This window comes from Artemia franciscana, chromosome 4 (assembly GCF_032884065.1).
Source record: "Artemia franciscana chromosome 4, ASM3288406v1, whole genome shotgun sequence".
NCBI classification, from domain to species: domain Eukaryota; kingdom Metazoa; phylum Arthropoda; class Branchiopoda; order Anostraca; family Artemiidae; genus Artemia; species Artemia franciscana.
In genome coordinates, this window is record NC_088866.1 from 57,314,679 (window position 1) to 57,329,448 (window position 14,770).

The following is a 14,770-nucleotide window of genomic DNA, read 5'->3' on the forward strand; positions in this document are numbered from 1 at the left end:
ATCAAGTCACAATTGATTTTCTTATTGAATAAAAATAATAAAATTTGTCTACTTCTTGTAATTAATTTTTGAATTGTTTCGCTCCGTTTTATATCGTAAGTTTACCAAATATGTCCCTTTTTTGCCCTTTTATGTCCCAAAGTTCTAAGATGTGTCGCTTTTTTCCCTTTTATGTCATTGTGTCCTGGGACATACAATTTATTTTCAGTCTATTCGGTTAAAAAATGACTTCTCAAGTTATATAAGTGACGAAGAATATTTTTCATTTACTAGTTTTGAGTCAAATATTGATTCATTTCTTAATCTAATTATTCTTCTCCAGGGACTATGGGAGACACCTGGAATACTTCTGCAAAAGAACAAAAGAAAAAAGAAAGAAATGTTATTTCATTTATTAGTTTCCACAAAATAACAGACATTCGAGGTGTGACAGAAAACTAATAAGACTATGTTTTCATTGCTAAATCTTCTTAATTTTTTCAAGCATCATGTTATACCCTTCAAAGTAGTTCCCTTGAGCAACACACACCGGTGGAGACGCTGCTACAACCGATGGTAGTTGCGCTGCAAGTCTTCAACCAGTATGGTTTTCAGCATGTCCATTACACTCTTTTGGATATTTTCTAAGGGCCGGGAATGACGTCAAGGCAGTTTATCATTTAGGAAAAAAAATCAAAAGGAATGAGGTTAAGTAATAGGGAAGGGGGTAAGGAGCCACTGAAATTTCTTTTAAGGTCAACAATTCTGTTATATATAGGGCAGTGTGGTATGGTGCATTGTTATGATGGACCATCCATTTTTCTGCATTGTTTGGTCTCGCGCGAATGACCCTTTAACTTGAATGAGTCTTTTGAGAACGGTCTTATAAAAAAAAAAAAAAAAGGCCGACAATTTACCGTGGATGAGCAAATTCTTTACAAACCATTCCTGTTTCATCGAAAAAAAAAAAACAGCATTGGTTTGATTTTAACTTTCTCATTCCAACTTTCTTTGGTCGAGGAGAGCTTTCATTGTGCAGCTCTTGACATGAGCTTAGGATTATATTCAAAATCCTGGTCCTTGAATATGGATCAAAACACATCCATCTTCCTCTTGATCTTGGGATCGTATTCAAAATCATGGTCCTTGATCATGGATCGAAATCCATCCGTCTTCCTCTTGATGTTAGGATCGTATTCAAAATCATGGTTCTTGATCATGGATCAAAATCCATCCATCCTCCTCTTGATCTTAGGATCGTGTTTAAAATCATGGTCCTTGATTATGGATCAAAATCCATCGTTCCTCCTCTTGATGTTAGGATCGTGTTCAAAATCCTGGTCCTTGATCAAGGATCAAAATGCACCCATCCTCCTCTTGATCTTAGGATCGTATTCAAAAACATGGTCCTTGATCATGGATCAAAATCCATCCATCCTCTTCTTGATCTTAGGATTGTATTGAAAATCATGTTCCTTGATTATGGACCAAAATCTATCCATCCTTTTCTTGATGTCAGGATCGTGTTCAAAACCCGGTCCTTGATCATAGATCAAAATACATCCATCCTCCTCTTGATCTTAGGATTGTATTCAAAATCATGATTCTTGATTATGGATCAAAATCCATCCATCCTCCTCTTGATCTTAGGACCGCTAGGATGTTAGGATTATTCAAATATCCATGATTCATCGATGGTAATCACCCGAATAGGTAAATGTTGCTCATCAGCAATTCTGTCAATAAGATAAAGACAGATATATTTTTAAAGTGCTTCTGCTCAACTGTGGGGTTTCTCTGTACCATTTTGGCACAGAATTTTCACATGCGCAATGTTCAATTAAAATGTGAGTAACAAAAAATTTGTTCAAATTCAACAGTAAATTACCTACGATAATGGTTATATGATAATTGCTTGAAAGTTTCAAAAATTGATATATCTGAAAATGTTTGATAGCTCAATACCTTAGATATACAAGAGCCAAGCACTTAGTATGTGTTCTATAACAAACTTAATTACTATATGCAAGAAAAGAAGAGACATTACCCAGCAGATATATCAAAAGTTCTACCTAAAAAATTCGAGAATTATTCAAACATAGTTACTTTATATCAATAAATAACTGTTATTAAACAAAATAAAATAAGAAAAAAATATAAATGATACGGAACTTTGTAAAATAAAAATATAACTAATATTTTATAAAAAAAAATATTATTAGAATCTAAAACAAATAAATAAATATTACTAAAATATAAGTAATACTTGTTTCTGATTTGAATACAGTATTTAATCTTTAGTAGTTTAAAATTTCAAACTCATTTTAACGTATTTAACGATCCTAACTAATCTTAACGTATTGCCTATTTGGTACAGAGAAATTAATTTTCAAATTGCAGAAGTACGACCACATTTCTTTCATTTTTTGCGTATAAAAATATAACTAATATTTTATAAGAAAATATTATTAGAATCTAAAGCAAATGAATAAATATTACAAAAATATAATTAATACTTGTTTCTGATTTGAATATAAAATTTTCTCTTTAGTAGTTTAAAATATAACAATATAACTAATTTTTTATAAGAAAATATTATTAGAATCTAAAACAAATAAAAAAATATTACTAAAATATAAGTAATATTTGTTTGTGATTTGAATACAACATTTTCTCTTTAGTAGTTTAAAATTTCAAACTCATTTTAACGTATTTAACGATTTTAACTAATCTTAACGTATTGCCTATTCGGTATAGAGAAATTAATTTTCAAATTGCAGAAGTACGACCTCATTTCTTTCGTTTTTTGCGTGGGTTTGCGACAAATTTTTAGTCAATTTTGGTTTAGTTGGCTGGCCTATTGAAACAACATGTTAGATACTTTTTTTCTACATTTATTGTTTCAAAGAAAGGAGGGAATTTCTACTTTCACAGAGGCGCACGCATAGGAGGGACCAGTAATACTAAATCCCTCCCCCACCCCTGGAGACCCTAATTTTACAAAGAGGTTTTCTTACAAAAAGGACAAGAGGAAAACGCCTAAACTTATGTATTAATTTATGGGAAAGGAAGAAAAGGAAATTATGAATAATAAATACATAGTCAAGTTTGCTATTTTTCACTAGGCAAATTCTTAAAGGTTGCAAAGCTACTAACCAAAAATATGAATTGGCATAATTGTTGTCATTTTTTGTTTTTATATTGCATTAAAAAAAAAAGAAAAACATAATGACGCACCAACGCAAAATACAAGCATCAGCCCACCGAGAGTTACAGCTGCTTAGCCCTACATCCCCCCCCACCCAAATGGCTGAAGCCGCATCTATATGCCTTTTATTCTCAAGAAAAAAAGTATATCTTTTAAAGGCGCTGACAAAGAGAAGAAAAAGATCACTTTCCTCTATTTTGAAGTTAAAAGTGTGCTTTAATTCCACGTGTTTGCGTCAGTTACATATTTTTCTAGCCCATTTATATTGTTCAGTAGCTTTATGTGAGTAAACGAGACCAAACAATCCCATATTTGAAAACCTGGTAGTGTCTCCTACATTCCTGCGCTAAGGCAGTAAAAAGAATGAGCCGAGTTCCATCTGATTGGTTCTCCTGTGTTCCTGTGTGAATTTTGAGCCAAAACAAAGGATGAAAAATATTTCAGCCACAAAATGTTTTTCAAGTAGTCCCTCTGTTTTCTGTGGCACCGTCATAAAAAAAGTAATAAAACTTTTAAACTAATGCTCTGAACTTACCTACTTGTTCAGGCTCAAGCATCTGACAAAGTTGATGAACTTTTTAGAGTTTTTTTTTTTTTTTTAAACTTGAAATTTTGAAATTCTGAGCCAGTACATAGGATGACAAATTTTTCTGCCACAATATTTTTACAAACAGCGCCTCTGTTTCTCTGTGGTACATGTATCAAAATAAATTACAAATTTTTGAACTAATGTTCAGTGCTTACCTACTCTATTCCTGCTCAAGCATGTGAGAGAGCTTTTTTGAGCTCTTTTTGAAATTGAACTCTTGAAATTTTAAGCCATTGAATAATGAAATTTGAAACCAGTACAAAGGACGAAACATTTTTCAGCCACAAAATGTTTTACAAGCAGTCCTTCTGTTTCCCTGTAGCGCCGATATCAAAATAAGTCATACAATTTTTGAAATAATGTTCCGCACTTGCCTACTCTGTTCCTATTCAAGCATCTGAGAAAGTTGATAAACTTTTATTTTTATTATTTTATTTTATACTATTATAATATTTTATTATATTATATTATATTACATTTAATATATTATTTTATTATATTTTTATTATGTTTTTTATTTGAAATTTTGAGCCAGTGAATAATGAAAATGTTGAAAATTTGAGGCAGCTAAAAGGATCCGATATCAAAATAAATAAAAAAATTTCAATTTATGTTCACCACTAACCAACTCTATTCCTGTCAAATCATCTGAGAAAGTTGATGATCATTTTTGATTTTTTTTTTTTTTTTTTTTCAGAAACTGAGAGTCAGAAAATAACGAAAATGATGAATTTGAGGCAGCAAAAAGGACCAATATATTTTGACCCCCAAATTTTTACAAGTAGTCCTTCCGTTTGTCAATAGTGCCGATATCAAAATAAATAAAAAAAAAAAATGAATTTATGTTCACCACTAACCAACTCTGTTCCTGTTAAATCATCTGAGAAAGTTGATGAAACATTTTTGATTTTTTTTAGAAATCGTGAGTCAGAAAATAACGAAAATGATGAGAATCTGAGGCAGCAAAAAGGACCAATAGATTTTGAGGCCCAAATTTTACAAGTAGTCCTTCCGTTTGTCAGTAGAGCCGATATCAAAATAAATAAAACAAAAATTGAATTTATGTTCACCACTAACCAACTCTGTTCCTGTTAAATCATCTGAGAAAGTTGATGAACATTTTTGATTTTTTTTAGAAATCGTGAGTCAGAAAATAACGAAAATGATGAGAATCTGAGGCAGCAAAAAGGACCAATAGATTTTGAGGCCCAAATTTTTACAAGTAGTCCTTCCGTTTGTCAGTAGTGCCGATATCAAAATAAATAAAAAAAAATTGAATTTATGTTCACCACTAACCAACTCTGTTCCTGTTAAATCATCTGAGAAAGTTGATGAACATTTTTGATTTTTTTTAGAAATCGTGAGTCAGAAAATAACGAAAATGATGAGAATCTGAGGCAGCAAAAAGGACCAATAGATTTTGAGGCCCAAATTTTTACAAGTAGTCCTTCCGTTTGTCAGTAGTGCCGATATCAAAATAAATAAAAAAAAATTGAATTTATGTTCACCACTAACCAACTCTGTTCCTGTTAAATCATCTGAGAAAGTTGATAAACATTTTTGATTTTTTTTAGAAATCGTGAGTCAGAAAATAACGAAAATGATGAGAATCTGAGGCAGCAAAAAGGACCAATAGATTTTGAGGTCCAAATTTTTACAAGTAGTCCTTCCGTTTGTCAGTAGAGCCGATATCAAAATAAATAAAACAAAAATTGAATTTATGTTCACCACTAACCAACTCTGTTCCTGTTAAATCATCTGAGAAAGTTGGTGAACATTTTGATTTTTTTTTTCAGAAATTGTGAGTCAGAAAATAACAAAAATGATGAGAATTTGAGGCTGCAAAAAGGACCAATAGATTTTGAACCACAAATTTTTTACAAGTAGTACTTCCGTTTGTCAATAGTGCCAATATCAAAATAAGTTAAAAATTGTTTGAATTTATGTTCACTACTTACCAGCTCTGTTCTTGTTTAATTATCTGAGAAAGTTGATGAACATTTTCGAGTTTTTCATCAGAAATTTTGAGGGAAAAATAATGAAAATATTGAAATTTTGAGGCAGCAAAAAGGACTAATAGATTTTGAGCCACAAATTTTTGAAAAGGAGTCTTTCCGTTGGTAAGTAATGTCGATATCAAAATAAATTAAAAATTTTTTGAACTAGTGTTTTGGACTTACCTACTCTGTTCCTGTTCAAGAATCTGAGAAATTTGATGAACTTCACTGCATTTACTTCTACCGTCTCTACCTTCTAAGGATGTTTCCAGCTCTGTAATTCGAGATTTGTATTCAACCAACTAAAAAATATGAGCAATGTAGCAAAACCAGAAAATCTCGCACACGCTCTCTTGGAGCCTCAGGCTCTGTATATTCCATTTCATTCCCCAACTCCTATTTACCGTTGTAACGTGTTTTCTTTGCAGAAAAATATAATTCAACTCTTTACCTTTGCACGGTTTTTTGTTTTGTTTTTGCTATTTTTACTATTTCACTTCCACTTCATAAAGCCGAACTTTTTCCAGCGTTGTCTCTTTTTAATTTCCCAGCTTCGTGAAATCGGACTCAAGAACTTCGTCATAAATACCATGCATTTTTTCGTGTTTTGATTCGTCTTATCTTAAGTCTAAAATATTTATTTATTTCAGGTAGTATTTTAATAACCCAAAAGTTCATTTTTATGTAGATATCAACATAAGAATTGTAGTCAATGTTCTCTTTTAATATCATATTCTGGGCCAGGGGCACCGATTGGGAGGGGGGCACAGTCGCAACCATAGATATAGACTTCATTGTCCCAAATCCCAGGATTGAAAAGTACCCTCTTTAGGTATTTTAAAATATATCAAAATTATCCTTGCACTATCGCAAATCGGCTCTCCTGTTCAGGGCATTTCTCCGCAGAAGATTACTGAACAAGAAATTTGACAAAAATCAATTAAGGTATCTAAGAAAAACTTTTCAATGTTCAGTCAAAATCAAAAGCTCAATCTTTCGCATCTTTATATTGGCAATATTAAGGAACATGAATTGAAAAAGGAAAAAAGCTTAAATCATCATTTCAAATGGCTTCTCTATTTTTTTGTGTGGCAAAGAAAATGGAACTTCTACAACTACACCAACTATACTACAACCAACTCTACTTCTACAACTATACGGTTCACAACTACACCTAACGCATTCTACTACAATTAAAAAATTCAAACCAGAGCAGTATTTATAATTCAATTCATATATAAATAACCATAATTAAAAATCTTCTCAAGGCGTATTGAAAGAAAAATTTAAATCACTCCTGTCTGACGCTAGAGTCCGTTCTTGAGGCAATGGTGGAAAAAAAAAATCTAAACTTCACCGTAAGCAGTGGAAGAGTGAGTAGCGAGGTAGTCCCTCACATAAAGGATAATTTATACCGCTTTAGTTTTAAGATAAAATTTATTTTCATTCGAAATATTTTTTTAAATCTAGTTTTGTTTACGTTTTAATAATTATTGCAATTTTTCCCCTTTGAACAGCTGTTGGACTTTCAATCTCACACTATATAGTTTATTGCATTTATTTTTTCCATTTTTACCTCCCAAAAAGTTTTCAAGTTCTGCAATTTAGTCATCAATTTAGCATCATCAGGATTTTATTGTTTGGATTAGTTTATAATGCTGGTTTGTAAGATCTCCTACTACGACTACTGTTAACAACTCACTACAGTACCAAGCCACGTGAGGCCAACACGTCTAAGCACGTTCCTTCTTCATCTCAATATATTCAAAGCCTCCCTCTTTAAAATCTCCCAAGAAATTCTATTCTATATTTTCCCTTATATCCTTCTTTAGGATTTCCTCCCATCAAATTCCTAGCCATCTCAAACTTTCTCTCATTGTAACCCTACAAGGCAATATAGAACCACACTTCCCGCATGGTTTATTGTCTGAAAAATTGTCAGGCCGACGTGTACCCAAAAGAATACGTAGACGATGCTTCTGGAAAACATATAACAAATCCTTCGTCTTTTGGAGCACCCACTTTAAGAGCTATACTTGAACACTGCAATCACTGCAGCTTCCAATGCTTTATTCTTCGTTACCAGACTTATCTTCCTATTTTTCAAACTACTTTCAACCGGAAAAAAACACCCTTGGCCTTGGCCATTCTAGTTTTAGCATGTCCGCTGCATCCCCCATTTTTACTAAAAATACTACCTAGGTAAGTGAAGGTATCCACTTAATCGATTTTCTCGTTACCCAACATCATTTCTTCACCTTCACTTATTTCCAGTCTAAACGACTTAGTCTTCTTAACATTAAATTTTTAACCAATAGTTTAAGGAGAGTTTTATTTACCCACTGTGACAGTCTTGCACAAAGACTACCTAATTGTAATAAAGCCAAGTACTCCAGGTCAAACAATATAAAAATCTAAACATAAAGCATAAATTGGAATACAAGTAAAAACAAAGAAAACAAGTTAAAAACAAGTAATAAAAAATGAATGTTTTTAGATCAAAATTACAAAGCTAAAAATTTTTTTAGCATTATAAACATTTTATTACTTCGACTTTTTATTTTAACTATCACAAATAATTGAATAAAACAAACAACACTTCCGTAATGAAGATAAATCAATGAGGGTTAGCGATCGTGCGAAATGACTGACCTGTTAAATTAATTATTCAACTGAATCAAACTAAATAATAATAAAAAAAGAAATAAAGAATAATAAATAAATAAAAAATAAAAATCATACTAAATAAATAAAAAAAATAACAATGGAGAATCCATTCTCCATCAATCTTCAATATTCAACTCTCCCTCTCTGCCCTCCCAACCTCACCTACCCCCATACCCTCTTATTTCCCCAGCCCTCCCGCCATCAAAACATTCATTTTAGGTTTATCGCAATACTCAACTCCCCCTCCCTGCCCTCCCAACCTCACCTACCCCCATACCCTCTCTTACCTCCCCAGCGCACCCACCATCAAAATATTTAATAAAGTAAATCAATAAATAAAATTGAGAAAAGGGACCATGGAGCAACACTTGTTCAAGGTAAGATACCAAACTTGATGAGGTGTCCCGTGATAAAGGCAATGAAACTCCTTTAAAATCTCTTAATAAAAGCATTGATCGATGAATAAGTTATGAGAGCTGAGGAGGCAGATCGTTAAAGACAGGGCAAAAAGAGTATGGGTATCTTATAAGAGTGGAAACTGCTGCAAGTATCAACGACATCCAGCGTTTGGCAACACTTGCAATTTTTTTAAGATTTGTAATCGTTCTTCTGTCAGGAACTGGGATCAGACACTTATTACTACACTAATTTTACCAACTACACAGATTAAATTAAATATTCTTATTCTTACACTGACCAAGTGTTACCGAACGCTAGATGGTGTTGAGGGCTTTTAGTCAAAACTAGAACCAGTTCCAGCTTTTATAAGTTAACCATTCTTTTTAGACGGCGTCGTTACCATTTACCAGGGTTGTTAAAATTTCGGATAATGTCACAAATGTGGGTGTTAAAAATGACAATATTAGTAAAACAGAAACAATGGGCAACAAAGACAAAATTGTAGTGCTGCCTTAAAAACTTAGTGAGCAGGAAGAGACCAATAAAAAAACTCTTTGAAAATTGTGGATTTCAGCTATAAATAGACCAAAGATGGGTCTATGGATAAAATGTGTTTTTATTTTGGTGTCCTCGACACTTCAAAGATACTACGAAAATACTACTGATTTCAATACCTTTTTCTGTAGGTTATAAACTAGTTTATTTTGATTTTGTGCGCTGTCCTTGTATGCTGCAATTCTTGTTTTTAGCGCGCATCTTTCCTCTTCAAATGTTGCTTTGTAACGAGGAAGTGTAAATACTGAGTCTCGATGAATGTGAGTTTCCCCTGGGAGGTCGTATGACACAAGAGATCTCAGCAACTAAAAAGCCAGAAAACGACAAGATTACGGAATATTTATAAATAATTCTTGACTTCTAATATACCCTGGGTGAAACTTATAAACAGTCCTCTTCACAACAACTTTTCAAATCTCAAATTTGTATATTCCTCAGAAAACTCTTTGATTTTTTTTTTTAAAGCCCCAACTGCAAAACCACATTGCTGATTTTTCTTCTTTTTTTTGTATTTTGAGCTCACGGTTCAATTATTCTAGGTAAAATTTTACTTTAGCTACTTCTCACTTGCTTAAAAAAGGGTTAAGTTAGGAAAAGCAAACATTCAGTAATGAATCCAGGGCCAAAAAAATATTCTTCTGATCTCAAAGTCTTAGAAATTTGCCTGCTTGACAATTATTGAAATACTTATGCCTATTGAAATTTTGACGAAACAACATTTTACCCTTCACTTTTAGTTATCAATTTCTTTTTCTCTGATTTTAGTCCTGAAATTGCAGCTCTCGTTATTTGAGTAGAATTCTAAGCCATATCAATGGTTTTTTTTTCTAAATTTAGGAAATGTGTTTGCAGATCTTTGAAACCTCATATAATTGTATACACATATAATTTCCCATATAATTCTTTGATAATTGAGACTGAGCAAAGTTGTGAAGCTGAAAATAGTTTTCTTGTACTTCATTTAAGCAGAAGATCTATTTTGCAAGGTTTCCTTTTCATAAAACAAAGATTTTTAAAGGTCATCTAAGGTCACTGGCCTCTAGAGGGAGAAGGAGTGGAGGTAGGTACTTTAAAATGCCTTCCTAGGGGATACTTCTAGTCTATAGACCCATCCGTTTTCTTAACCTGACCCCTTTCCAAAACGGCAAAAAGTAGCTAAACTAGACTTTTAACTTATTCTTAAGTATGGAATCAGAAAATGCTTAAATTGGGATTATCTTTTAAAGCTATAGGGGGGGGGGTGATGCCTTCAGTTAAATGTGTAATTTTGTTTTTAATTATTTATTTGTTTAAAAACTATGGATTTTTACGAAATATACAAGGCAATATCTTGTACAACAAGAAATGGCCGATACGTTCTTTATTTGTAGACAACTTTCCCCAATACAATTGGTAAGCATAAATACTGAGTTTTGATGAATGTAAGCGGGTCGTTTCATACAAAAGATCTCAGTAAATAAAAGACCAAACAATAACTAGGCTATTTCCCACCTCTTGGGACGGAAGGAAATATCCGGGAAAGTAAAGTTTGGAGAATGGTCCAAGTTTTCTTCAATAATATTTAATTTAAAACGTATAATTACTAGTTTAAGTGGTGATTCAGAATATTTAAAAGACTTTTCGTCAGGGTATTAGTTTGGGGGAATTAATAATACTTATAATAAAACTTACATCTGAACCTCAATGCATAAAAACCTCTTGACATTTAAAAGCACAAGATTTTAAGTCTTGCATTAAAAGCGAAGTTATTCGTATAGAAATAGGTGGAAGGGATTGAATGTAAAAAGACACTGGAGAGTAACTCAGTGGTGACAATCCACGAAAATGTTGGGAGGAGGGAGTGGGCAAAGATTTATATCGATTACTTAAATAAGAAAACAAAAAAGGTGTTTTTCGAAATTTATGGGATTTGATTTTTTTTTTTTTTTTTATCTTTAATACCCACACAAAAGATACATTTTCCAAAATCGAAGGGGAAGGCGGCCATTTACGATATGTTTTTCAATTTTTAAAACAAAGATAAAATACACATTTTTGAAATAGAACCCCATTCCTCGAATTAGCACCCACGGAGCTATGGCCATATTGACATGAGAAATGTTGATAAGCATATGTGGATTAGTATGCAGAATAGAATGGAGTTCCTGAGCAATAGGTATATGTATTTCGCTTCCCTTGTCATTTCTTCTTTAGGTACCTTTTCATGAGTTCATGCATTCTTCATGCATTCTCCTTCATGATTTTAAGTTTATTTTGATAAGCCTTTCATTGAATTTTTTTTCTATTTATTATTTTGTGAAAAACAGCCCGCGTGGATTTCGTGTTGAAATATATACAAACATACACATACTAAGTAATGTAACGTTAATTGTGAAGTGATTCTATCTTTCGCCTTTATAACTAGAGTGCCTAAATAGACCCTTAACAATACGGCACAAAATTTGGATATATTATCTTGTCGGCATGTGCAGTACCATTGTATTGGATCACATTAGCTATTCTTTAAATCGTTGAATTTTACTACTACTACTACTAACAACTCATCTCAGCATCAAGCCACCTGAGGCCAACAGTGCTTCGCACGCTCCTCCTCCATGCCAATCTATCCAGAATCCCCCTCTTTGAACCCTTCCAGGAACTTCTTATTTCAATTAAATGTTTTTTTACGACTTACTCTCCTCTCAACCAAGAATGACCTGCTTAATGTTTAGCCCTTGATGGTTGGCCGAAAAGGACAAAGTTTGGAAATCTGTCATCCTTCATCCGCAGAACGTGCCCTAGTCATCTCAGCCTTTCTCTCATTATAGCTCTAGAAAGCAGGATTTAACCATATTTTTCGTACTACCTACTGTTAAAATACGGTAAGTCAGTTGGGTACCCAAAACAACACGTACAAGTTGGATTTTGACTTATAATTATTTAATTGTGTGCAAAATTATACATTATAGAAGTAAACAATGTATGGAACCATGCTGGCTAGGCATTACAATATGAAAAAAATCACAAGGAAAACGGAGAATAATAACAGCCAGTGAAAAATAGAAAAAACTATGTAAATATTTCGATCAAGACCACTACTCGACCGTCTTCAGTGCAGAATAAAATAATAAAAATACAGATAAAAATCCACAGGACAATAAAAAAAAAACGTAAAACCAACTTTTAACTTCAAAGAAGACCCTTCCCAAGTAACGATGAAAGAATAACTGAATAAGAAGTTGGATAATGAATAGCAATTCAAACTTTCATTTTATGCACGACCTTTTTAAGAATTAAATAAAAAACAAGTTTTTTTTAACTGCAAGTTATATGAAAGGGGTTACCCCCTCCTATACGCCTCGCTCTTTAAGCTAAAGTTTGATTCTTTTTCACAGTTCTACTTTTTTTTTAAATAAAAAACTTCAGCGTAAAGAGCGAGGCGTTGAGGAGGGGATAATAATTTCTGTTCGTTTTAAGTTTTAATGGCACTCCCTACTTGCAGTAAAAAAAAACTTGTTTTTTTATTTAATTTCTGAACGTTTTTGAATTAATACACGTTTTGAATTTGGCTAACCGCACATGAATAGTCAAAACGAAATTTGTATATTAATTTTTTTGGCTGAATGGCTTTCTCATAGTTTTGATCGGACAATTTTGGTAAAAGAGGTGGGGGAGGAAGCCTAGTTGCCCTCCCATTTTTGGTTATTTAAAGATGCGACTAGAACTTTTTATTTTTTTACGAATGTTTTTATTGGTAATAAGTATACATAACTTACGAATTAACTTATGTAACAAACTTCTATATTTGTGTATTTTTATTACGTATATGAGGGGGTCCGCCCCCTTGTCAATACCTCGCTCTTTACACTAAAGTTTGAATTTCGTCCCAATTCTTTAAGAATGAGCCCTGAATCACAAAGGCCGTAGATAAATTAGTTAAAATTACTAAAAATACTTTAGCGTAAAGAGCATGGTATTGTGGAGGAGACAAAACCCCGTTATATACGTAATATTTTCTGTTCGTTTTAAGTTTTAATGGTGCCCTTCAGTTTTTTTGGTCACTTAAAATTGGCACTAGAACTTTTAGTTTCCGTTATAATGAACATTCTCACGACATTATAGGACCACTGGATCGATACGATCACCCATGGAAAAGAAACCAACGAACAAATAAACACGGATCTGTAATAAACACACAACATCCGTGATCTGTCTTCTGGCAAAAAATACAAAATTCCACGTTTTTGTAGATACGAGTTTCAAAATTCTACAATAGGGTTCTCTGATAGGCTGAATCTGATGGTGTAATTTTCGTTAAGATTTTATGACTTTTAGGGGGTGTTTCCCCCTATTTTTCAAAATAAAAAAAAAATGAAAAATTTCTTCAGTATCTCTATTAAGGGTAAGCTTTTGGTGGAATATGCTTTTTTATTTCAACTGCCTCATGCCTCCTGAAAATTTGAACGAGACTTTTAAGGGGGGCAATAATGGAGGTGCTATCAAACAAATTGAAATTGTGCGGGTAGTCATTTACGCATTGAGTCAAAGCGGAATCAAGTGTCAAGCCTTTGGCGTAGCTTCATGGCTTTGTCGATTGAGAATTTGTGCTCCGATAACTTCTCTTTCAATTGCTGATGATTCCTTCCAACAGGGAATTCTATGAACACCACTACCTAGAATGGGGTAGTGGGGTAGTTATCCCTACCTTACTTGAAAAAGCTCTCTACGTTGTTTAAATTGTTAAGATTACGATTAAGGATATTTTTCCCCTTCTTGTCACTCAATTTAGGAATGTAGGGTATAACAGTGAGATATTTCTTATTACCCATTAAAGGAATGCTATCTGTTGGGGGTTGTGGAGTTGATGCGTCTTTTTCTGACTTTCTATAAAGAACTTAAGAAAGTTTATAGGATATCCATTGCAAAATGTAACTCGTTAATATAGATCAGATCATCAACAAGGCTTCTGAGCATATTCGTAGGAAAACATCAACCAAAGATACAACGATAACGATAGGAAACATCAACGAAAGATACAGCGACAACGATAACGATAACCAAAGATCCCCTTTTAACGATAGGAGAAAAATACAAATGCCTATCGTTATGTCTAGATTTTCTATAAATCGGAAACTAAAGGCTGAGATACTTATTGAGAATTAAAACGTCTAAAAAAGGCAGTTTAAAACTGTTTTCTAGTATTAAGGTGGACTGAAGGTTATAATCTAAAGTGTTAAAACGGGTCAGGAAGAAAATAAGTGACGTCTCTCCGTAATCCCACGCAGAAATAACGTCATCCACAAACCGACCTAAAAACGGCTTTTCAGAGGCAAAGTTTTCCAAGGAGAGGTTTCAGTAAATTCCAAGTAGAAAGTGACCAAAAGAGGCGAAAGGCTA

General features: G+C 33.0%; 1 protein-coding gene across 2 annotated transcripts in view; it reads right to left on the minus strand.

Annotated features, from left to right (window-relative positions):
- The window catches only part of LOC136026649 (rootletin-like), a 329,138-nt gene that overhangs the window by 298,539 nt on the left and 15,829 nt on the right, over positions 1-14,770 (minus strand). For both annotated transcript variants that reach the window (XM_065703386.1, XM_065703385.1), the window contains 2 exons: positions 9,514-9,699; positions 5,957-6,075 (listed from right to left, as the gene is read on the minus strand). In XM_065703386.1, the coding sequence (XP_065559458.1) occupies positions 5,957-6,075; positions 9,514-9,699 (305 nt within the window). The remainder of the gene's footprint in view (positions 1-5,956; positions 6,076-9,513; positions 9,700-14,770) is intronic.